The following is a 26,402-nucleotide window of genomic DNA, read 5'->3' as shown; positions in this document are numbered from 1 at the left end:
CATGATGATTATAATAAACACAATTGTATCGTCAATACATTTTGAGTAACACGACAGTAAATCTTAATTTATTCCATAGGTTAGGGGGATATAGCAGCTATGTAACGCATTTCATCATACAAAATGTACATAATACAAAATACGTTATTACTTTGTTATTAAGAGACATTTGAATCCCTCACTGGGCGCTTTTGCCCTCGTCCAGGTAGAGTTTGTTGTTGTTGAGTATTTAATGGAGAGCTGTGCCTTTAACTGTAAATTGTGCTCGCTTGAATGTTATTTCGCGAGATTTGCTTGGCGCCGCGACCTCATGTGAGACACCTCCTGCGTGAAAGCAGTGCAACCTTCCCCTGCAGAGGAAAACGCAATGGAGCGCTGAAACGTTTTCATCTTTCTCTCCTTTCACCCCCTGGAAAGCCAGCGCACACTCTTCTACAAAAGTACTTTATCTGTTATTTATTTCGGGACGGATCAGGGCGGCGCAACGATGTGGATCCAGGTCCGTACTATAGACGGAAAGGAGACGCGAACCGTGGACGATCTTTCTAGATTGACCAAAATTGAGTCTCTACGGCTGAAAATACAGGAGATCTTCAATGTAAGCCCCCAGCAGCAGCGGCTCTTCTACCGAGGGAAGCAGGTAAATGCAGTTTTTTTTGCTACATCGCGCCATTCAGCAGCGGGGGTTTTTGATGCTTCCTTAGCGGGATTTGGTCCTAGAGAGTACCGAGCGGTCCTTTGGTCTGCTAGCCCGACTCGGACCCATGCGAGCTTCCTGTTTTGATAGGAATTCGCCAATAGTTCTTGCGCAAGAAGGTTAGACTGGGGTACGCCGTGTGCCAGCCCCTACACACGCCGAGATGTGACACGCGAACGCACGGCTACATGGATGTTTGCCATCCTGTTGAGTAGCCATTCGTGCAACAAATGCCTCAGAGCCGTAGACATGTTTGTTTACATTTGTGCGAGAGAGAGAAAGAACACCCCCTGTGTTTCCACATGCAACACACACACACACACACAAGGCAGTGCAGACAAACAGACCACAAACGCACCACTCGGCGATGTTGATTAATAGCAACCTATATGATTTAACACGTGGCTATATATGTGTGTGTTTAACATGTACTGTATGTGTTGTGATGGCGATGAGGAAGATGATGGGAGAAGAAGAAGAAGCAGGGGGGCATGGCTCCACGTGTACTGCGATCTAAAGCAGGCGCTGTAGTGTTTACACCGTGCAGTACACTGTACAGGGAGCTGCAAACGTGAACACATGACACTGGGCTCTGATATCCTACACCCAGCTCATACTGCACACATGGAGGGGATTTGATACCAACACATTACTGTTTACATGCACAACAACGTTTATTTTGAAGGCAGCTATGCTATATTTAGTCATATCTTTAATGTTTATATGATACCAGTTATTACATGTTTTAGGTTAAAGTCTTTAGTTTAGGTTCATTACTCAGGGATGCATGTTTGATTACCTGATCAAACACGGATAACACAGTGTTTATATATTCAGTATTACACTAAAGCTGCGTTTTACATGGGGCTTTTAGGTACAGATCTATTTTATGATCTCCTCGTAGTTGTACATGTTCCAGCTCTTCCACATATATTAAATATAATTCATAACCTGCAGCTATCTAAGACTTAATCAAGTATTGAGAAGCAGAATGATTTATCAGTGCTGAGGTGCTGCACTTCCTACGATTCATTTTACTCCACTAATCTGCTCTGTTACATCCTCTATATGTAGTCTTATATTAGCACACGTCCAAAATTTCAATCATCAATCATATCAACATCAAAACTGATCAGAATCTATGCTATTTACTGCGTGATGGTTTGATTCTGTTTTATGTTTATTGGCTTGTGCAAATGTAATACATCAACATTGTAGGATTTCATATATGTATCACAGTTAATGGATGGATGGATGGATGGATGGATGGATGGCAGTTCCTTTTACTGTCTGGACATCTAAATGCATTGATTAATATCCTGAACAAATGTTAGTGTACTTTTTATCCCTCCCACATAGTGCTTGGACCACATTTAATGTTATTAAATGAGATTGGTTTGGAGATACAATGGAATGAAAGGTTTAAGTTACCTTGAAATATGTGTGTGTCTGTGTTTGTAAGAGAGATAAGAGATAAAAGCCCCCTACAGTATTCATACTTAAGTCTGCATGATGGGTGCCATCATTTGACCAGCTGTTTATGTCACAAATAAGCTGAAGATGCCTGCTGCACTCTCGACACTCGTGCAGTGATCTCTTTAGCGTGTTGCATAATGTATATTATTACAAAGTCATTATGAGTTATTGTGATTTCAGCTGGCTGCCAAGGCCTCAGGAAACTTACACGAACGGTTGATCTAACATTGTTTACATTATAGTTGTACATTATTTTAGTCGTATGCAGTTGGATTTTGAGGACGTGTCGGCCACCATGGATGGATTTTCATCTTGTGTTGTCTGCTGTTGGCTTTATCATGGAAACAAACAAAAGCTAGGAATATCTGTAGGCTAGAGAATACATACATTTGTCTTCAGCAAAACACCGGCACAGTTACGTTCGTACTGTATTAACATGACTCTGACATATAGAGCAGTGTTCTATGACTAATATATCGATAGGAAAACTTAAGGCCCTATAAAGAAACACTGTTAAGCATGAGAGGAGTCGCCCCTCCATTGTCCATAGTGTCTTGTTTTTGGGTGGGAGGAGTTGTAGAGACAAGACTGGGGTGCGGCAGCCAGAAAGGAGGGAGACATACACACTTTCTCCACCATTCCTCCCACTCTACAGTCTTATATAGACCCTTTGATCATTTTGTGATATTGCACCTTTGGCTCCGTTGCCATTGGATGCATTTTTGTCACAAGTAGAAAAGGCTCCACCAAGGACAACCAACAAGGTGGTGGCTTCACCCTCCTCGCTTGGTTGGTTTTGTTTGTCCGCAGATTACTCAAAAGATATGAGCCCCGTTTGACATAACGTGGTGAGAACGTGAAGAACGCAGTAAAATCTGGACATGGTAGGACAGGATGGACACTGAATTGTTTGTGTGTAAGTTTCTTCAAAACGAATACAGGAGTTTCTTATGACCAATGAAACATTGAAATCCAATTCTGATTATTGCCATTTCTTTATCTTTAGAACAGTAGAGCTCTTTGTTCTAGGCTTGTTCAGCCTCGGTGGAGGTATGTGCCGTAACGAAACCGAACACCCCTCTAGTTTCTAAAGTCAAATTGATGTTCTTTTGTTTGGCGATGTTGTGCGCTCTACCGTTATCAGTCACTTCATTGTTATGAGCAATTTTTATAGTCTCCAAACCAATAAAACGCTTGTATGACTGAAAATGTTGCACAAAGCAAAGCAGGTCTTCTTTCATACTCGAAAAGAAGACTAGATACTTAAACTAGGTTGTCCTTAGTAAAGATACAATGCAGAAAGTGGAAGCGTGGCACAGTACACACAGAGTGTATACATGACAGCAGAACCTTCCAGTGACTAAAGCCTGATAAACACAATGAGTGTCGAGGTGGGTTGTCTCGGCCTGCGTAAATCCCGGCCTTCCTTCATCTCACTGGAAAATAAGCGGGGAGGGTTGATTAGGGGATTTCCATGTGTTAAGTAATGCATGGAATGAGCCACTGACATGCAGTGTACACTAGCTAGTGCCCTTGCATGCACGCAGCAGTGCCTGCTCTCTGTTAGGATTTAGCCTGGTAGCAGAATAACTCAGTCTAATTCCCTTTTTCAAAATGGCGTCTTGTTTTTCTCTCCCTGGGCTCGACGGGAGTGAGGCAGCCAGCATGCGCGGCGACTCCCCAGCACCGGCAGTCCAAAGTCACATTTGCCCTCGAGTTGGAGGCTTCTCTAGCCAGCAGCCGCGCAACTTTGTATCAGTCTTCGGTGTCTCAGTTTCATTTTTGAACCATCGTCTCATGTCGCTCATATTCACCAACAGGCTCACACACACACACACACAGGCACGCGCACACACACACTAGCCACTGTTCATGAGGCCTTTCTGCTCACTTACACTCTCGTCTCTTAGTGCTTGATTCTGTGTTTTCTCGCATTAAGCTGTAATTCTCCGAGTTTCTTCCCCGGTGATGCAGCAAATGTTTAATTTTAAGTAACTGGGCTGTCTTCCACTGGTGGCTGTTGGCCTTTGTTGGGCTGCACGAAGCTCTATTGACTATCCCCATTGTACACAGACAGTTGCTATGGCCTAGATGCTGTTTGATTGAATTTGATTATACATGCTTCCGTGTTATTGGTCTTCCTGTGATGGGTTTTCATTGTGTATCGCCGAGCTGTAGGCCTTTATTTCACAGAGAATTTCCGCAGAAGTGGTTTTGGCTGCAGCCGCGCGTGTACACAGTTACACTGTGCACAAAACTGTGACCTTAGACGTTTGGTCTCTAGAAAGAGAAAGAGAGAGAGAGAGAGAGAGAGAGAGAGAGAGAGAGAGAGAGATCAGAGAGAGAGAGAGGCACTAACCTGGACCACAGCTGCAAGACATCTAAAATACTTGCAGGGTTGTTGTTAAGACGAGTGATCGGATGTCACGGTTTGTGGATAGTCGGGTAGCTCAGCTTACCAAAAGACAGCGCTGGTTACTATACCTGTCATTCGTGTCACGTTCCGTTTGATATCACGGTGAAACGGTTTGTCTCTGAAAAATGTATTTACGTGTGTATGAAACATCCAAACTTGAGGATGTCCCGTACAGTTCTGACAGCCAATTGGCCGTCAAAGTCTTTGTGTGCTGCGCTCAGTCTCCAGTCTCCTCGTGCCTCATGAAGCGCGTGTCTGAGTGTAGCAGCAGCTCATTAAGATGGCGGTTTCCTTGGCTTTCGCCCGGGCCGCACCTTACCACAGCTTATTGATAACGGTGCACCTATAAGAGAAGCTTTGTGAATGAGCTTCATTAGTGGGTCGGCTAGTGTGATTAGAAGGATTTTTTTTTTTTTAATGATGAGTCATTTATCTCACGTCAGGCTGATGTGAATGAACTCAATTGCATTGATATATACGATAGAGAGACGGCTCACTGTGCTTAGTGTCACTGTATTGCGGTTGTGTTATGTTTTTTCTCAACATTTTGGGGGATTTGCAGCACATTTTGTATCAAATCTGCAATTTTAGAGGTGAAATGTTGATATTGATCTGTTTTTTTTAGCGCAGACCTTTGTTTCCTTTAAAGACATGCCTCACCTGTTGCTGCTGTGTATGCATATCAGCCGCTGGATTTGATTCCCCTGAGGAAGAGCTCGTTCCTAACAAAGCACATAACGGACAGCACACATGGTGGAACAGGCCGACCGTCAGCGGGGACGCTTGATATCTCTGCGGTGGCAGTGATCTATCTGATGGGTGCAACAGCCTTTAGAATTACAGAGGAAATAGCTTCTTTATAAAGCAAATTGAAGTCAGGCTGGCGTACGTACATACAGAATATATGCAGTGACATTGAGAGTGTGTGATTTGATAAAGGTCACACACGCCATTAGCTTGTGATCAAAGGGAAAAAGCACTGAATGGGATTCGAGCAGACTCCTTTTCTTCTTTCTTCTTCTGCATCTTATTGGCGGACGTGTTTTACTTATTAATTTTCGGAAAAGTACTACTTGATGCCTCAAACATTTGAAGGTTTTTTATATGCAACTCCAGCTCCACTCAGATTAAGGCAGTGCATTTTTGTCACTTTAGTCAACACCTTAGATTGAATGAATAGAGGTAATCTTACTTGGATTATGCGATTGGAAGTAATTTCATCTACGAATGTAAACGTTGTAATCAGACTAAGCCAGCTCCACGTGCGTTTCCTCATGTAGTGGTGGATAAATGGCTGAATCCTGTAACAGATGTGACAGATCTAGCGCAAATATTCAACACATCATGACCAGAACGTGGAGAAAAGGTCAGTCTGATAATACTGCTCTCTGCTAGTACACCATTGTCCCTTTTAATACAAGTAATATGAGGCAAACCAGGGGCACAAATCAACCCTTTGTCACCTTTAATACTAATTAACGCTGGAATTTTTCTGAGAAAGATCCGATGTCTAGGGGCAGAACGACAGATGAACGAGATCAAAGATGGAGGCTCGGTAAATTGGCAAACACACTGGCACACCCCATGGTATTGTCTTTGGAAATACGACCTATTTTGCCGGTCTCTTGGTTAAGGCAGGATGCAGGCAGGGGGATGAAGGAGACTTGAGGAGGAGAAGGGGGTGAGGGAATGTTGGGTGGACTGCACGGGCACAGACGGCCATTTCTGCCCCGCAATGAAACGTACAAATTCTTTGTTCCTGGGAGCTCTGCAGCAGAAACTCCACCTCTACATCAGAGCTGTGGACACGCATTGGGTTTCATCTCCGCAAACCTCCTTTACTCGAGAGAGTGGAAGACACAGAAATGAGTTCAGCGGTCCAATCCGCCCTTGACTCCGGCTTTCACTCAGTGACATTATGCATTCGCCTGTCGTTATGCGAGCAGCGATGCTAAGCAGGTGTTGCTTACCTGCTTTAAATTCGAGCACATTAAGAGGCCTTAAAATATAATGAAAGTGAAATCTAATGCAGTATTTCAGCAAAATGTCTTCCCACCCCGGTTTTTGTTTCACAATGGGTATTATTTACTGTAGATTTATTATAAATATATAAGTTATTTGTGCCAGCCACATAGCCACAGGTCTCTCCTTTGTTTCAGACTGTGTTGTTGTCTTTTTACACTCTAATTTGGTGTCTATTACGATAAGGAATTCATCTTTCAAAGACTGTGCGTCGAAACGCGACAAAGAAATCCGCTTTGTCGAGAGGTGCTAATTTTATTCTGTCCGACAATGACACGCTCACACACACGTGCACACACACACACACGCACGCACACACTCACACTGTTGCCATGCCAAAGATTTTTGACTGCAATTTGCCACAAAGAGTCTGAGAATCCTTCCAATCACGTGTCAAGAATTTGTCCAAATCGTCCACGGGAATATTGATCCTCGTTAACATTTCACTGTCTGGCATAATGAACGCAGCAGAAGAAGAAGTGTGTCTGTGTGTGTGTGTGTCTTTTTTATCACGCTGCATTATTTATGATGGGGGGGGGGGGATTGGAATATCCCTTATAACGAAGCCCCTCTGGATGATGTTAAGCCGTCCAGCAGACTGGAGATTGTCACCACAGCAGTATAACTCATCCTCGCCTCCATAAATACACCAGACAGTGTTTGAACATTAGCTCCTTAGACGGCCGCTCCTTGTTTTGAATATCATTCAGCTGGTTCTTACTAACGTCAGCGCCTGTGATACATTGCGGCGAGGAGGTGATTGCTTATTTCAGCCTGCGATACAGATTACGCCGATAGTAATGAAGTTGTTGCTGGAAACCCGGCTCAGCTCAGATATGGTTTATGAGGCTGGATATGATGTATGAAATATGATGTTCTGAAACTCAGGTCTCAACGTCTGATTTGCTTTTTTTCTTCTATATCTCAGTAGTTGTCGGGCAGCGAGCTCGCCTGCTGCAGATCCTTTCAGACGATTGCATTGTCTCTTCACGTCGCCGTCCGTACATCTGTCCCTTTTTTTTCTTATTTAGTGTTTTACTTTGCGGCGTTGCAAACAGAAAGAGGGGAAGCGCAGAAGAAGGAATTGCCATTGTAATGAGCTAGACAGTGAGACAGACAGGGAGACAGACAGGTGAGCGTAGCAACCACTGTATGGCTGTTTGCGCCACTGCTCCTCTGATCTAAATTTCATGAGACCGTTAAAAACAGGGAGGGATGGGGAAATTGCGACGGCCCCCCCTGCCCCCCTCTCTCCCCCCCTTTCTCCCGCTTTGCCTCTAACCGCTTTCCTCCCTCCCTCCTCCTCCTCGCCCTCTGAAATAACGAAGAAGAGAAGGTGAGCGAGGGCGAGAGAGAGAGAGAGAGAGCGGCGGCCATGCTTGTCTCACCAGCACAATGGGTTTGAGGGCTGAAATGAAAAGCTGATGTCTGTAATGAGTTGGCACGTCCTCGCCAAGCTTGTTTTCTGAGGCAGGAGCTTGTGTACGCCGAGTAAAAACCACTTCACGCACAGATTTGTTCAGATGAACCGCACATACGGTATGGCCACCGTACAAAATGCTCCCCGTGATGATGATGATGGTGGTGATGATGATGATGATGGTGGTGGTGGTGGTGATGATGATGATGGTGGTGGTGGTGGTGGCGGCGGGTTGGTGTCGACAGATATCGTGTACACGATTCAGGTTTGTGGGGTGGGGGGCTGATCTTTTTTCGGTTGCCATAGCAACCCAGTCATTCCTTCCTCCCGGCTGTCTCCTGTCTGTCACTGTAATTCTCACATTCATTTCTTTTATGTAAATTTATTCTATTTACTTGAGAAATCCCCGTGTCCATGCAGTTTTCCTGTGCAGTTTAGCGTAAATGTTTCATTCGATCAGAGAGGTAAACACATCAGAAACTGGCAAATCAGGGCCGTCAACCATGTCAGGTTTGGCTCACGTCGGTTAAATATAATGAATCGGTGGTTTTGGGAGCAGATGATGATTCTCAGCGTCTCGCTCCCGGTCAGGAAATGTAGCGTTTTAATTTCCGTGTGTTTTCTGGATGCTGCTCAGTGCAGCAACAATACACACTTGTTTTCCCGCTCCACACTGGCATGTTGGTTCTTCTGCCTAACGTGTTCTTTGTTTGTCCCTGACAAGCAGCTCTGCGTGTTTGTCTGAGGGTGCATCCATGTCACCGCCATGAACATGGATGAGCACCGAGAAAGGAAATTGGTGACGAAATGAAGAAAACAGGCCGTCTTTGTTCTGCTGATTGATAAACTGGGTGGAGTTGAATGAAAGTATCAAACGTTTGCTGCTTAAATCTTCCTCAGTTTGATTCCCTCTTGATTTGTCTGTACATAAAATACCTTTATCAGAAAAAGACTTTTGAAGTGTGAAGATTTGAAGTATTCTAATGATGTTTCTCATACTGTGTGAGCTCTGTTTCTACCACATCTGGCTCGGCTGTGTGAAACAGTGTGAGACACTCCAGCTGCTCAGATGACGATCTGTTATCAAGCTGAGTGGGGATTGTTAAGAATTGACTGAATGCTCGATTGACCAATCAGGATGGCTCGTTACAGAGAGCTGTATGATAATTAAACTCAATTGTGGGTTCATTGTAATTGTGCATCTGTGCCAGTCATCTATATTTGTGACTTTCTCACTCAGATGGAAGATGGCCAGACACTATTTGACTACAACGTGGGTCTCAACGACATCGTCCAGCTGCTGATTCGCTCTCAGAGTGACCCTCCAGACGGCCCGGCTGCAAAGGACCCACCGGGTCAAACCGTGGCCTGTGGTTCAATTCCCGGCCCCGACCCCAGGCCCGAAAACCTGAACTGTTCAGCTAAAGCTCCTCCGGCCGCTGTGGAAATCCCCACCAAGAAGGCAGAGGAGAGCAGCATCATCACCAGCAGCAGCGTGAAAGAAACCAAGCAAGCAGACACCAAGGCTACCAGTAACTCAACCAGTACCAAAAATGGATCCAACTCCAACGTCAGTCCAGCACAGGATACCCAGCCATCCACATCCAGCAGAAACATACTGGTCAACCCGGGGATGGGGCTGTACAAGGTGAGGCGGGGGTGGGAATATTTGGGAGGTATTTGCAAGATTTTTCAACGGTCCAGTCTGGATACTGAACCTTTTAACTCCTTACGAGCCAAAGCATTGCTCCAAACTTCCTCCTCAAATACCGAAAACAAACCAGGCTTTGGTCTCAGTAATTCTTTATGAAGTATGGAGCTTTTATGTCTTAAGGTCTCAACAGAGAAGTAAATATGAAGCTCAGGTTATGTGTTAAGGTTACATTTATTAGAATAATGTATTTGCTTTGATTGAAATCGCATGAAACAGGGACTGTGCATATTAGAAATTCCCTTAAATTTCATACGTGCACCTCTAGAATCGCCTTTAGTCATCGTTTTTTTATCTCTTTTACCTGTGTGTGTGTGTGTGTGTGTGTGTGTTCCATTCACACTTGCATCTGTCCACAGCAGTGAATTCCTTCATCTGCCTTTCTTTACATTTCATCAGCACTGAGGACTCATGCCCTCAAAACAAACACACACACACACACTCACAAATCCAAGCATATTGCTGGTCCTGGCAGCAAACACACGGCAAACCGCACATGAGAAACAGCTCTTTGTAACTCGCCCACTCGCTCGCCAGCTTACGGAGTAGAAACACACGGTAAATGTACGTCTTTCCACTCAGGTCTAGTGTTTTCTTCTATACGCTGTGAGTTTCAGATGCAGTTCAGCTGTTTTTGATGCCAAAATCCCGGCGTCTAAAGAGATACAGAACCAAGAAGACGACTTGAGAATGGTTTAATTTCTCTGGATACCAAGGTCATGTGCTTTTGTAAGCTTTAAGCATTCAGCACAGACCCTGGAGATGTGTTTTTATTGATTTTTGTTTAGTAAAAAAAGAAACAGTCGACCAGTGCCAAGGACAGGATTCATTTCACGAAAGCATCGACCCAAACCATTTGAGGATTAGCAGCCATGCAGTCGACTTCATTAAGACTCTCAATGTTGAAAGAATTTTCTTGCTTACATAATGTATAAAGCTCTGGTGAGATGATTCCAAGTCAATGCCAGGAAAGAAATAATAAGCAAACATGGAAGTGTTTAGCGTGACAATGTGAATCGTTTCAAGTCTCTGAAAGTTGATTTTCATTACGGCACTGAGATGAAATGTGCCAGCGGCTCTCTGGAGGCTCAAACTGAATAACAAAGTCTTATGCTTCTGCTTTGGGTTTGACGGAAAGGAAGCAGGTGTGACTCGTGTCCGTGTCTCCGCAGATCAACGAGCTGGTGGACTGCAGAGACGTGAGCATCGGCGCCTGGTTTGAGGCCTGCATCGAGAGCGTCTCACGCACTCCCAAGGGACAAATCACCCCCACCAAGGGCAAGGTGGGCCGGCCTCCTAAAAGGACTAATGGAAAGCTGGAGGCCGAGCCGGGACAAGCCCACACCCAGGGCCAAACCACAGACAGTAACAGGAATAATGTTGTTTTAAACTTGGACAGTAATGGAGCCTCCACCTCTCAGACAGACTCTGCCACAGCGACAGGAGAGACCAAGGAGAAGGAGGACGACGTAACGTACCACATTAAATACGAAGAGTAAGTGGTGACTCATTTTAAACTCTAGCAACTGGAAATGACTTTGGTTGTCACGGTGACAAATTCATAATTGAACCGAGAAGGCGCTTCGCCCTTCATCTACAAAGTATCAGCGCGGCAACATTTTGGTTTGGTAAATTAGAATCAGCCTGAGCCGAAATGGTACGACTACTGTTTAGGATTGCAATTCGCAGTGCTGTGCTTCAAAAAAGATTGTGCGTTGTGTGTGCCTGCGTGTGTGTGTGTGTGTGTGTGCCTCCGTCTCTGCAGCAGCACTGCGTTGCGGCTCGGTGAAGCTGCCAGAAATAGAGTTTGGTTCTGGTCGGATCCATCCGTGTTCTAAATGCGTCTGTTCATGGTGCTGCTGTGTGACGGGTCAAGATAAAAACCTACATTTACATTATAAGTGTGTGTGTATGTGTGTGTGTGTGTGTGTGTGTGTGTGTATGGTGTGCAATTGCGGCGTGCATCAATAATGGCGGTCGGTCTTGTTGGGATTTGCAGCCCCGCTCTCTCTCAGGGGATCGTAGCTGTAGTTGATGCTACAATTTGGACTCTATCTCCTTCTAGCTCCCCTTTTCCAGCAAATACATTCAGAAGCCAACGTTTCCATGGTAACCTATGAGTTCTCAGGAGCATTACTTCTTTCTTGCCTCCTTCAGCTTTGTCTGTAATTGCGCAGAACATGCCACCGGTGAGACATAGCCTCCTCGCTGTGTGTGCGTGTGTGTCTTTTCCGTGTGTGTGTGTGTGTGTGTGCCTGTGTGTGTGTGTGTGTCTGTGTCTAGGTTTGGCGTTGTGGGATGTCACGCCAGACAAACAGCATCAAGGGTTGTTGAGAAGTAAAAATGTGTGTTTCTACACAGACAGAACAACATTCCCATTTAATTTCTTAAGCCTCCATTTTTCCATTTTTCCGCTTGTGTTGGTTGTTTCTTCATCCTCACTGAGACGGGAATGTCCCTGCAGGGAGAATAAAGAGAGTTTCTTTGCCCCCCCCCTCCCTGGGTTTTATTTTAATGTAATCTTATTTATTTTTATTGAGCTTTTTGCTTTGCTTAATAGCTGCCAAAGGAGAGAGACAGGAAGGGAAAGAGAAAGGGGAAAAATCATGGAACAATGATCCTAGACCGGTAATTATGGGATATGTCTTTGCCAACTGTGCCACTTCATCGACCCCGAGCACGCCTACAGATCACAATCGGCATCTTAATATTTTGGTAGCAGCATTTCTGATATCCTTGCATTCTCGCCTCCCTCTTTTCCTAAACCGCTCTGTCCCGTGCAGCGTTCCAGCTTTCCTTCATTGTTGTGTTTGCAGGAGAAAGTGGAGGGCGGGTTTGATTTTCTTCGCCTTCCCACGCATAACGCACACATACTACACACACCTTGCCTGGGAAAGATCAGACAAAGAAGCGATGCTGGACAGAGTTTTCGAGACAAACTAATGAGGCTTAAAAACCCAAAGGGAGGCAGACAAAAGGAGGATCTCCAATCTGCTGCTCCTCGGAATGGATGTGTGTGTTTGTGTACGTGCGTATACGTGTGTGTGTGTGTGTGTGTGTGTGTGTGCGCGTTGTGTGCCAGCGACTAATCTGCGCTCTGCTCCATGAAAAAAAAGTCTTTCAGATATGGTTTGTCGGTTAAACTCTTGGCTGAGCTCAACATGTGCTTAAAGCTTCTCCACGGAGAGTCGGAACAAATATAGACATAAAATTGGGAAAATGCAGTTTTTCCCTGTGAATCTGTATGTTATTACACACAGCTGTCACTCCCAGCAGCTCGGAGCAAATTTCTGCGCTTAAAGAGGAAAAACGGTGCAAAAACAAATTAAATCTGGATCCTGCTGGAATCCACGTTGAGAACATAATGCAGAGTGTGTATGTAACATCTGAGCCGGGAATGTCGGCGTTTCGATTCACTTCACTTCAAATTTGTCGCAACTGGAAAATCAAATCTTTCAAATCTAATTGCTTATTGAAGCGCGCAACAGATTTTTCCATAGATTGCAATTGTTTCGATTGGGTTGCACCCGATGTAGCCGTCCACCAGGGGGTACTGCCTGTACCACGACTGGTGCGCGTACCTCAGTTTGAGAACCACAAGCTTGTAGGAAGTCGTCGTGTTTTCTTCCTCATATCGAAACCAGTCAGACCAAAAAAGTCTCGTACTCATACTCGCCCGTCATTGTCTCCAACGCCGCCTCGAACCCGCACGGTGCCATTTTTGTCTACGCTTGTTTACCTGTCCAGCAAAGACGAGACGCTGCTGCTGAGCCAATAAGGCCCATCCTCCGTCGACGGCTCCTCGACTCCTTCACTTCTTTATGATAAAGACACTTCGGTGGATCATTTCAAAGTCTCTCCGTTTCCCATTTTGGCCTCAGTTTCACATAAAGCAGAGGTTAAGAGAGACGACGACACTTCTTCTCTTAATTACATTCGGATAGCCTGTGTGAGCTCATCCAGCCGGAGCACTTCTGACTCATTCCTTTATCAGTAAATTGGGTTTTTCTCATTTTCCCTTTTTCCCTTCTGTCTTTACCAAGACTTCAGCTAAGCACACACAGCACTAATGAACATTCACTAACTGACGAGCCAGTTAAAGTCCTCCGTCTGATAATACGCTTTCATTCTTTTTGTAATTTTAATCCACTGATACGACGTGATGGGATTCTTGTTTCTTGTTTAGCTTCTCCGCTCCCGAAAGTCTCTCTGTGTTTTCCGCCAGAAAACAAAACAAGGTTAGATTTGATTCTTATTTATAAGCTTTGGATCCGGCAGACGGGTTAGCTGGTTAAACAGCGACGCCGCTCCAGGAAGGAATTTGTTTGTGTGAAGGTCGAAGGAAAGAGCAGGAAACACTGCAGGAACTGTTTTAGTGGGTGTGTTGTTTCGAATCCTAGATGAGCTGTGTGAGAAAAAAAAGACAAAAATGTTAAATAGATGTTAAATACTGTATTTCGGCCCAAAGGAGCTTTTCACAGAGCAAAGAGTTAGTGAAGAAACAATCGATCGGTTAATAGGTTAGTCTGACTGATTTTTTTTAAACTGATTCTTTCCTTTTAAACAATAACAGTAAATCAAATATCATAATCAAAAATAACAATGAAAACCTTTTTATTTGTGATTAATTTGCCTCAGTAACAATTTAAAGGGCGACTGTCAGCTTGTGTACCACATATGGTACACGCACCACAGTTTGAGAACCACTGAACAACTCTAACCACAGCCTGGCAACTCATCTTACCTTTATGAACCTGGTGCCTTAGTTTGAGAACCACTGCACTAAACAAATCAATTAACAATAAAACAATTTGTTCACTCGTAAAGGAAGTTAAACATTAACAACAACAAGAGAGAGAGAGAGAGAGAGAGAGAGAGAGTTATTCAGCGTAGGAAATATTGGTTCCAGTTCATTTGTGGTCTTGTTTCTGCATGTGTGTGGTTTTAGTTTGCATTCATTTGCAGTTTTGTCTGGAATCCTAGCTTCTGATATCTGCAAAATCCAAAGTAATACTGCAAAAGGTCTTAAGTATGACGTCGTGTATGTATGTCAATCAGCCTGAGGCATATTTTGTCATATACGTCGCGAAGAGGCAAAACAAAGGTTTGCTGCCCGGCCACATGTGTATCATGTTGCAGAGCCGACTGCGTCACCTTCATCGATCGCCGACTGTGGAAAGTGGTGTTTCCCTTTAAGACGACTGTATTGCGTCTGTTCCATCGGGTCGGTTGCTGGAAGGAATGTGCTCTTATCTCCCTGTCGGACTCGTCGCTGCTCATTTCACGACGTACACAATGTGTCACTAAGTCAAATCTAACAGACACGTTGTCGAATAACATTAGGAATTATAATTTTCTGTCCCTGGATCTTCACGGGTACACAGAGTCTTTCTGTTTCTTTGTCCTCCAAGGTCATACTGCTCACCCCCGTGTGTGTGTGTGTTGTGTTGCTTGCATTCACCCCAACAAGAACCACAGTAATCCCTAGGGCCTAAAAAAAGGAAATCCCTGCACTGCACTGTGCCGTGCTCCTTCTTCCTGGGACTCTGCAGCTCTGTCAGCCCTCCTCAACCTTCACACCAGTTTCCAGCAGCCCACAGTGTGCAGTGTTACTAAAGAACTAAAGCGTACTAACACAATCTGACACAATCTGGGTAAAATCCTAATATGCTGTGTGCTGTAATTAACACTCGACTTGTTACTGGTGAGAGTGTGAGAGAAAGTCCACAGGTTCGGCTCAGCTTTGAATAAAAAAATGCACACAATTTTTTTTTCTCGTACATTGTAACAGGATGTGTGAAAAAAGTGTTTTGTTCTGTAGAAACAATTCGTTAAAGTGGCTTCCCTGAAGTTGTGTTAATCGGCAGTTAAGAATAGTTTGGGCTGTGTTGAGTTTCCATCTAAAAGCATGTCGACTCTCAAACCTAAAGATAGAAGAAACAGGACTCATCTCACAACGCACTCTAGCTGGGAACGGACAAAATAAGTGGAACACCTTATAATATGATGTCATCTGCTGCAACGACTGTCTCCAAAATGACCGCAGCTGCAACCAAAACTTAAACTGGAAATGAACGGCTACATAAGGGTGGGATTCATGTCAGGGCTTTAGTGCTGCACAGCGTTAGACCGGTGCTTCTCAAACCGTGGTGCATCGTGTCTGGAGGTACTCAAAGCGCCCCCTTGGGGTTACGACAAGTGACACAGGCACTCGTAGCTGTAAGCCATTATAGACTAATACAAATATGTTAATTAATTGATGGTTTAGTGTAGTGGTTCTCAAATTGCAGTATGTGTCCCTCAGGTGGTCCTCGTATGGTATGTTAGATGGCTCTGGAAATTATGTGTGTGTATGAAAGAGAGAGGGAGAGAGGAGTAGAGTTAGAGGGAGGTAGAGGAGTGCGATCGGATGGAAGAATTTGGGGAATTTTGCTCGTTTCTTTGTTTTCCTGTGTGTTATCTGCTTTCTTCTCCGGTTCAAATCTGGCTCCTGACAGGAAGTCGGGCGAGTCAACCAATCAGACGTCTGCGTGGTGCGTTGTAGAGATTCTGCGACCTTCGCTTCCTCGGCCTGCAGAGCCGTTTATGAAGACAAAGACAAGGAGCACAACACCTGAATGGAACACAGCCATCATTAGTTTAGAACTAATGATGGCTGGTTCAGAACAATTGGACACACACACACACACACACACACACACCAGGGGGGGCGTTTGACTTTTGGTGTAAAATCTCCTCGTATTTATCAGATATCTTTGTGCGCTGGGTGCCTGTGCAGGCTTGTGTGGGCTTGTGTGTGTCTGCACGGAGTGAGAGGCCTGTATTGTTTAAGAGCAGAGCGGCCTGTGATGCCAGTCACTATGCACAATGTACTCTCTCTCTTTTCACACATACTTATTCTCTAATGCAGCCTTTTGCCAGACAGAATATTGGTGGAAGGTTTGACAACAGTTAAGTTTTATTACGTGATCACATCTACGTATGTCTGCCTGTCCGTCTGTTTACTACTCGGAAAGTTAGGAACTGATTTTCGCGAAACTTGGTGGTCAATGTTGAATGTTGGATGTTCCAGTACCCATTATTTTGGTTCTGGTCGGTCTGATGGCGGCGCTGTTATCATCATCTACAATTTATAAAGAATCGGTCTAAGAATGTATTATTCCTTGATTCCTTGGATTCGCCCATTTGCACAAGTGGGTGTGGCTTGATCAGATCAATTTTGTCAATAACTTTAGAACTGGAAGAGACAGAGTCATAATTGGAGTCCCTGTTTCCCTGTTTTGATGTCAATGGTGAAAAGTAAACAAATCCCCCCTTTGGATTCAGTAATACAGTGACTCTATCAGGGTCGTGACCTTTTCATCTGCCCCTCCCCCCTAGCTACCCAGAGAACGGCGTGGTGCCGATGACGGTGGTAGACGTGCGGCCCCGCGCCAGGACCCTGCTGCAGTGGGACCAGCTGCAGGTGGGCATGGTGGTGATGATCAACTACAACCTGGAGACGCCGGAGGAGAGGGGCTTCTGGTTCGACGCCGAGGTCCAGTCGATCAACCAAGCGACCCGCACCAACAAGGAGCTCCGAGTCAAGATCCTCCTGGGGTCAGAGGACGGGAGGAGTAGACGCTTTTATACCCACCTTTGTCCTTCTTTGGTTTCATGTCTCTCTCTCTCTCTCTCTCTCTCTCTCTTTCTTTCTCCCTCTCGATCTCGATCTCTCTCTCCAGCGGTCCTGGAGATGTGATCGGGGATTGCAAGGTGCACTTCCTGGACGAGATCTACCAAGTGGAGAAACCAGGAGTTCGTGCCCTCTCAGCTGCTGACGGACAATTTAAAAGTACGGCGCCAGATGACCCTCATAACCCCTTGACCTTTACCCTCATCTTAATCCTATTCCTAATCCTAACCTGAGCACTGAAGTAAAGTGGGGAAAACCTAAACAATCACACACTGATTTCTCTCGTGTTACAGGGAAGAGCGGGCCGGAGTGTAAGCACTGCAAAGCCGACCCTGACGCCGAGTGCCGCTTCTGCTCCTGCTGCGTGTGCGGCGGCAAGCAGGACGCTCACATGCAGCTGCTGTGCGACGAGTGTAACATGGCGTTCCACATCTACTGCCTCAACCCGCCGCTGTCTAACATCCCCGATGACGAGGACTGGTGAGAGATCAGCCATTTTGCCTAAAGGCCTCAAACATCATAACATCACCATAATGGATTTATCAGATTGCACATCAGCATAAATCAACAAAGGTGCAGCACTCAGATTATACACCTGTAAATCAATTTACTCAAGCATGTCACTGCAGCAATTGGCTCACGTGAGGAAGAGCAGCAAACACACACACGCACATAACACACACACACACACACACACGTCTACTTCTCCTTTCACTTCCCAGGTACTGTCCCACCTGCAAGAACGACACAAGTGAGGTGGTGAAGGCCGGAGAGAAGCTCAAAGCCAGCAAGAAGAAGGCAAAGATGCCTTCAGCGACAACCGAGAGTCAAAGGGACTGGGGAAAGGTGAGAGCTGGTCTAGACACACACACACACACATATCAGGTGGACGGACTTCTAGTCTGTTAGAGGGAATCCGCCCACGTTAGGCAGCAGCTTGACATTTCATTTTTGCACCGTGTCAAGCAAGCAGCTTGAGGCCATTTCTCAGCTGTTATGGAACAACTTGACAACCATTTGTCAGTGTTTTTTTTCTGTCGTCTCACATAAAATCATTTTGCAAACTTCCTCCGTGCCTCAGGTTCTTTGCGGCAAAAGTCAGCGGTGGTATTTTGCCCTCCACGTCAAAAACAAACACTCCAGCGCCAAATGACCACTCGAGGGGGTTGCCAGCTCCTACTGTTTAATGGAAAACTGCTGTTGAAATGTCACAAAGGTTACGCAGCCGGTCGCTCGCACATAAATGGCATTTTACAAGATACGAGAGTAGAGATGTGGACAAGACATTCATTCATTCACTCGTTTGCTCATCACGTTCATTCTGTCATGTGAATGAATCGTGGAACCGAAACATTTTTAAGAGTTTTCTTATATTATTGATTATCAGCAAGAATTGACTAGTTGTAGCTGCGTCTGCGTTTTCTCACAAGCGTTCCCGAAGAATTTGGGAGGCTCACGCTTTCCTCACAGCGCTGCACTTTGTGGCCTGACGCTCGCCTCCATGGTGTAATGTGAACAATGCCATTAGGCGTGACTGAGCCACTTTCCTGGAACTACCAAATGGAAAATAACTCTGTTCTTTACCAGACTGCTCTCTCGCTCTCTCCCTCTCTCGCTCAGCTTGTGTGTGTGTTCTAATTGAAAACAGCTCGGCCTGTGTGTGTTCGGCCACTTTGAAGAGCTCTGAGTCACACGGAATTTATTTGACATTCAAATTATCACAGTTTCATGACTTATGAACAAAACTTTTGTGTCGTGTTTTTCACTTAGAAACCTTAGAATTTTGGAATCCAATCCCACCTCCTTAAATATTCACTCAAAGACGGATATCTTTGTGGTGTAATTTCAGGGTATGGCCTGTGTGGGGCGCACCAAGGAGTGCACCATTGTTCCATCAAACCACTATGGACCCATACCTGGAGTTCCTGTTGGAACAACCTGGAAATTCAGAGTTCAGGTTTGCAGATTTTTTTGTCCCACACTTTATAACTTCCGGTGTGTGTGTGTGTGTGTGTGTGTGTGAGTCTTCATCGGTGACCCCCTTCTGCTTTGTTTCTTCCCTTTTCCCGCCCTTTAGGTGAGCGAGGCGGGAGTTCACAGGCCACACGTGGGCGGCATCCACGGGCGCAGTAACGACGGCTCCTATTCGCTGGTGCTGGCCGGCGGTTTTGAGGATGAAGTGGTGCGTTCGCTTGCTTGCTCGTTTGGTTTGTTGTTCACATTTGTATTTCCTGTAAAGCTGAGGGAGGGAGGGAGATGGTTGACGGTTGTCTCACTGTGATCTGCCGCAGGACCGGGGGGACGAGTTCACCTACACAGGCAGCGGGGGTCGCGACCTCTCAGGAAACAAGCGGATCGGCGAGCACTCTTTCGACCAGACTCTGACCCACATGAACAGGTGTTTGAATCACCGCAATCTTTTCTTTATCAAAACCATTAATGATGCGAATCAGACAATCTGGATATTTTGTTATTGCAGGCTGTCAGACAGTCACAGCTCAGACATCATGCCCCTTAACACACATTGAAGGGACATGAACAGAGCACACCAATGGAATCCCAATGAATGCCTTTTATTTTATTTTTATTTTTTATTTTTTATTTTTTATTTTTTATTTTTTATTTTTTTTATTTTTTTTATTTTTTTTATTTATGCACTCCTTCCCTCTTCTAGCTTTATGTTTATATTTTATGTATGTTATTCTTGTATTCATTCATCGTATCCAGGTTAGGATTCTATTTAGTCAGATTGATTTTAAAGCATTAATCTGTTCAAGCATTAAAGATTCGATCGTCCATAACCTTTTCCCTCTGGCGCCCCCCTCAGGGCTCTGGCCTTAAACTGTGACGCTCCACTGAATGACAAAGACGGAGCAGAGTCCAGGAACTGGCGGGCGGGAAAGCCGGTGCGGGTGGTGCGCAGCTCCAAAGGCCGCCGCATCAGCAAGTACGCACCTGAGGAGGGGAACCGCTACGACGGCATCTATAAGGTCAAGAGGCGTGATTGAGAATACACACATATGTTGATGTTCCATGATGATCTGTGCTTTAAACCGACACCTGCTATGTGGGCGGTCCCAGGTGGTCAAGTACTGGCCGGAGATTGGGAAGTGTGGTTATCTGGTGTGGCGCTACCTGCTGAGACGAGACGATCAGGAACCAGCACCCTGGACACCAGAGGGACAGGACAGGATCAAGAAACTGGGTCTTTCTATTCAGGTTAGACTGGGACTGTGTGTGTATGTATTTGTGTGTGAATGGAGCATGGAAGTAAACAAGGAGTCCGTTTGACGCTCCTGTTTTCACCTGTTTGTCTCCAGTTCCCGCCAGGCTACTTGGAAGCTATGGCCAACAAGACGAAGAAGGAGGCCACGGCCAGAACCAGCCGCTCCACCCGCGGGAAGCGTCACTCCGGGAGGGGCCGGCCACGGCTACACCCAAAGCCCCCCGAGGTGGAGGAGGAGCACGAGGAGGAGGAGGAGGAGGAGGACCAGCTGATGGTCAATGAGGAGGAGGAGGAGCTGCAGAGTAACGGAGGGCAGAAGACACCTCGGGAGAGCGGTAGGACCAATGGCTACATTCGTCTAAAAACCAGAACGTGTGATTCTTGTAACTCCGCTTTAGTCGCTTGTTTTCTTCTGTCCCCGGATCAGAACCAGAGGTGGAGCCGCCGTCTAAGCGGGTGAAGGTTGAGGCGGCCTTCCAGCTGACAGAGCAGCAGCAGCAGCTGATCCGGGAAGACGGAGCCAACAAGAAAATCTGGGATGAAGCTTTGCAAAATCTGGCAGAGGGTCCAGTAAGCATCACACTTACACCTTTAGTGATGAAAAGAAGGCAAATGAGATGGAAATGGAGTAAAGGGGGGAAGATGGATGATTCTCTTTGTTTATGGCAGCAAACGCAGAGTTAACACACACTTTATCCACTCAGTGTGAGCAGCTCTTAGGACGCCGACGTTATAAATGCATGTAAATGAACGAAAAGGGAAGTAAAGGGGCAAGAGTAATGATGAGATAGAGTGATTGCATTATTCAGTTCACTAGACACCACATGCAAATAATGAAGATGAAGATGAAAGAAGAATGTAGAAATACAAGTTTACAGGTTTATGAAACTATACAATCAATCATCATCTGACCATCTGTGTCTAATTTCCTTGTTTGTTGTGTTTACATTCATTACGTTCAGAATTTCCTGCGTAAGGTGGAGCAGACGTTCATGTGTGTGTGCTGTCAGGAGCTGGCCTACCAACCCATCACCACCGTCTGCACACACAGCGTCTGCAAGGTACGTCCAGAGGGTCAACCAGTGAAACCATGACCTCGCCGTTAACGCACCGGAAAATCAACCTCTCTAATCAACACTCCCATTCCCCCTCCCCTCCTCCGTGCAGAGCTGTCTCCAGCGGTCGTTCCGAGCCGAGGTCTACACCTGCCCCGCCTGCCGCCACGACTTGGGTAAAGACTACATCATGACCCAAAACAAGACGCTCCAGGTGCTGCTCGACCAGTTCTTTCCCGGCTACAGCAAAGGGCGATGAGGTCCCTCCCCCCCCCACCGACGTCTCCGTCTCCGCATCAGCAGAACGCACACATACGTACAGTACAACATAAAAGCATTCATCCCTGTACACCCCACGCACAGTATACCGTCAATTAACCCAGAGCTCCACTTTGAAGCGCGTCCGGCTCTCGACTCACAGACAAATGTAAATAGCATATGCCGCCATTTATGTATACAATCATTCATACACACAAACAACCTCAGTAGCGACCGACCTCACCTGCTGAACTTGGACTGTCTCCATCGACATCACCAGCCTGGACATTTTTACACCCTAAGCCCCGCCCCCTCTGCCTAGTCCCGGCCCCGCCCCCGAACACAAACACGCGCAGCCCAAACGCCCCTCCGTAGCCCCCGAGCCTCTCCTCCCCCCCAAACCTTAAATATTTGGTTTCAAAGGTGTTAGAAATGAAGCACACAACGTTTTTATCACACCTGTAGCCAACACCTGGCAACTTCATGTACCACCCGTGGTACACGCGCCACAGGTTGAGAACCGCTGCTATAGATTTATTACCGATCTAGCTGTTGTGTAGCTTTCGCGCTCTGACTTCGAAGCGATTTCATACGCATGTGTTCATTCAGATCAGATGTCCTCATTGTCCTCTGGTATCTTCGTCTCCCAGAGGAGCGTCTTCAATTGTCCATCAGTGAAATCCGGGCGGTTGTCACGGAGTAGAAACTCCGGAGCCAAAGTCTCCACGTGTTGCACTAAATCGCTTGAGAAACGTTTAGGTGCGGGCCTGCTCGCATTCTGTTTCCAAGGACGTCAGGAAGGACACGTCCTCGCTGGTGTTACCAAGCAACCGCAACCAAGCAGGACTTCACACGCAGATGTTTAGCATAAAGTGCGCTCGGCAGGATGATGTGTCCCCGTCCTCCCCCCCCTCGCCTGTGTTTGATCAGGTCGAGGTGCGTGAGGGTAGAAAAACGGCGACGGATGCGATAAAAGAGCGCTTACCGTTTTACATTTTACAGCCTTATAGAGGAAGACGGGAGGGAGAGGGGATGGAGGGGGACGTATGGCTGGACAGGAGGGAGGGAGGGAGGGAGGGAGGGAGGGGGGAGAGTGTGCTGATGGTGATGGACGAGGCCTCGCCGAAGCCATAGATCTGTAGGGGCGTCCTATAGAAGACGGCTGGAGGACTGAATCAGAGGGACGCTTGGCTGGACGGTATGTTGCTATAGGGACCATAGGGACGAGAGACATCGGCGGTTTGCGTTCACCTGAGAGATCCGACACCGTGACACAATATCAGATCATGTTCACCGCGTTGCCGTACATACGGGTCAGAGATCTACAACCGTGTCAGGAAGTATACGTCGGATTGAACCGATACACAAACCATCCTGAGTAAAGCACACGACCTCTATCTGACCCTATCAGGCTGAGGGAAAAATACAAAAAACTGCTCGGCCAAGTCGCCTCTGTCAGTCTGGGTCTAAAGTTGGCTCTTCTGTGTGTGTGTGTGTTTGTGTGTGTTGGGGGGGTGACACAAACACTCAAACACACACGTAGCTCTGGTCCGTTAACATTTTCTGTATCTAAACTTGCAGCAGACGGTGACGTCATCATCCATTGTGTTTACGTGCAGTTTCTTAACTCACTCACTCACTCCCCCCCCCCCCCCCCCCCCCCCCCCCCCTCTCCCTCCGCGTCAAGGTTCACTTTCGACTGGCTGTTTGTTTGTTTGTTTGTTTGTGGTGATTCTCCTCGTTTCTCTGCAAGAATTCAGGATTGTTTATTCCACCCTTTTTTTTCTTTTTGTTGTTTTATGTTCTTCACTATGACATGCGAGTACAAATGCTACTATGATCTTTAACTGTGATGTGCGTTGAATCCACAGATTGTTTTTCCTGGCAAGCTGATCGCCCTCCTCCCCCCCCCCTCCCCCTCTCTCTCTCTCTCTGTGTAAACTACAGTACTAACACTTTTTAGACGTCTCGTGGACGCTTGGCTTCAGTGCTGTGTTCTTTATTTTTTTATTGCACTCTTATCGAAGAAAACTGTTTGAAAAGACGAGTCACGTTTTTTTAATTTCCCCTAGAATCCTTATACTTATGACATACAGTACATGTACGAACGCCATTTTTCTATCCTTTCAGTTGCTTCACCCATATTTTTTCCCCCCCTTCACAGGAACTTATGTTACTGAAAGAATCCAACGTTTAAGCACTCTTGCATTTATTATACCATTAGCTCGCTCCCAACTGGAGTACAAGCGCACAGCAACAAGGGCCAAAGTGAGATTTAAGAGGAAAGATCAAGAGAAATAAACACACACACACACACACACATTCTCAGAGAAATCGATAATCCTTGAAGTCAGCAAATTTCATCGATTTGAGAAAAAAAAAAAAGGTTGAATAGATAAGAAATCACTGAAACTTGCAGTAACAATAATTGCCTTTACACACCTCTGCAGCTTACAAGAGGAAAAAGGGCCCATAAATCCTGAGAGGTGTCAGCACTTCTCCCTCTCCGAGTTCATGCTTTCCAAAGGCAAACGCTGTGACAGTCGACTTAGAAATAACATAAACGCTGGGGGAGATTTATCTTTACGTTCCTTTGCGAAATAAACGGCCTCGATCAATATTCCACACTACAAAAGCCCAACCGAATGCCAAAACGAGCTTAATTTGTCACCCTGCCATGAATGTTCCTCCTGTAATTTTACATTTTGGGACATTTTAGAGCAGAATCATTTGAGGGCTTATGCATCCTAATTAGAGTGAGTTTAAATATATGAATACATTTAACGTGAGCTTATTTGATTTTATTACCGAAGAGAAATTGTACATTAGGGAAAATATGCAAACAGGACTGAAGTTCAAATCCATGCCAAGATTCATTTCCAGGACTTTAATCAAAGCACAACCACCAAACAGCATCATATACAAGTCTAGGATTTGCCTTTTAACTGGAATAGCTGAACATTAAAGTGAGACTAAAGTAGTGCAAATATACAGCACTGCTATTTGTAAATATAAAAAAAAGTCTGTGTTAAAAATGTTGCTCTCTGTTCTTAAATCAATAAATGATTTTAGTTTTGTACTTTCAAAAACAAAAACTCTTAAAAGGCAGTGAGCCCCAAACATTTGACACAATCTGACCGAGGTTGCAGGGTGTTCAAATAATAAAGAATTCTTTTTACCGGCCCATAGGAATCTTTTGTAGACATTTAAAAATAAAAATCTAGGTTGGTAACATGGTTGCATTTGAAACAGGAAGAATGTTTATACTTACTCTTCCCTGTAATAATAGTGGCAAAGTGGACCATTTATTTAGGTCAGATTCACTTCATTTATTAGTGGAGTATAATGTTGTTGAACAGTTATTTAGTTCTGGTGTGACATCGATTCGTAGATTATCTTCCAAAATATTCTAGTCCTATTACTGAGTAGACGTGTTGCACCTTTAATGTTTCTAAACCCAGATGTTCTATCAGTGAAGGCAAACAGCTGTTTTCCATTCAATAAAATGAGAAGCGACTCTGGAAAGCCTCTGTGCGTCTAATCAAAGAAGAAGAGAAGTCGGTGTCGTAAATCACACTGAGAACACGTCTGATGTCTCTCCTCAGTTAACACAGCGTTGATCTGTATGACTTATGAGTGAGTGTAGTAATGCTCTTATAATCAGCGTCAGGGTCTACATGTTGAGCACTTAGGAGGAGTTGACTGAGTAAGTGAGTGAGTGAGGCAGCACTTAGATGTCATTGGCATACAAATGGGATGCAGGTCTTCCCAAAAAGATCCCCTGTAAAATCCCAACCGCACTTGTTGTTTCTGTGAAGGGAATATTCCTTTGTTTTTGATCGACGCTCCCCTCGAAGTTTCTAATCTCAGTTTCTTTCTCTTCTAAACAATTTGTGGATTATACATTTTTTTTTTTTACAGTATTCAGAAAAGACTCAGTTACATGAATCTGGATTATCAGTTACCGCAATCAAGTCCTTTTTCTTTTATCGATGAACTAATCATTTACTTATTTTATTGATTATCCGTTAACCCTTCCCAGTCCTCCTCAGTGGTTATTGTTCCGTGAAGGGTTTCATATTTTAGTATTTCTCTCTCTAACTCCTGTACGCCAGCTAATTTCTTTTGTTTTTTACAGGATCCATAAGAATATGTAGTCATGTTAAATGTGGCGACCTCAGACCTTTGCAGCATACGCCAGCCTGAAGAGTTTCATTGCTTCATATTGTGATCTGAAATTTTATACATGTCATAATAATACTTGATATGTACCTATTAAATATTTTGATTCCAAAAAATATCAGCACAGCTTCTTTGATTTTTGAGACTGGCAAGCTTTTAGTCTGACAAGTCGGTGTGGATGTACATATTTAAATAGATCAAGCAGACACTCTCAAACTCAGGTCTACCACATTGCATATAAGGCGTATTTGGAGGATGATTCAA

At 45.2% G+C, this 26,402-nt stretch overlaps 1 protein-coding gene across 1 annotated transcript; it reads left to right on the top strand.

Moving 5' to 3' along the window:
- The first annotated feature begins 239 nt into the window (after positions 1-239).
- uhrf2 (ubiquitin like with PHD and ring finger domains 2) lies at positions 240-26,268 on the top strand. The gene is made up of 16 exons (XM_076163795.1): positions 240-640; positions 9,272-9,679; positions 10,915-11,237; positions 17,123-17,341; positions 17,467-17,576; positions 17,711-17,897; positions 18,140-18,263; positions 19,267-19,374; positions 19,495-19,599; positions 19,709-19,815; positions 20,245-20,407; positions 20,499-20,636; positions 20,738-20,978; positions 21,071-21,213; positions 21,606-21,704; positions 21,811-26,268. Exons 1-16 carry the CDS (start codon positions 488-490, stop codon positions 21,955-21,957), a joined length of 2,775 nt encoding a protein of 924 aa, XP_076019910.1. The 5' UTR covers positions 240-487; the 3' UTR covers positions 21,958-26,268.
- Positions 26,269-26,402: the final 134 nt, after the last annotated feature.

The sequence above is a fragment of the Genypterus blacodes genome, unplaced genomic scaffold (genome assembly GCF_046128005.1).
Source record: "Genypterus blacodes isolate CSIRO-AG114 ecotype Tasmania unplaced genomic scaffold, CSIRO-AGI_Gbla_v1 ptg000133l_1, whole genome shotgun sequence".
Lineage (NCBI taxonomy): Eukaryota > Metazoa > Chordata > Actinopteri > Ophidiiformes > Ophidiidae > Genypterus > Genypterus blacodes.
Note: the sequence above shows the minus strand (reverse complement) of the source record. Positions and strands in the feature narration are given on the sequence as shown.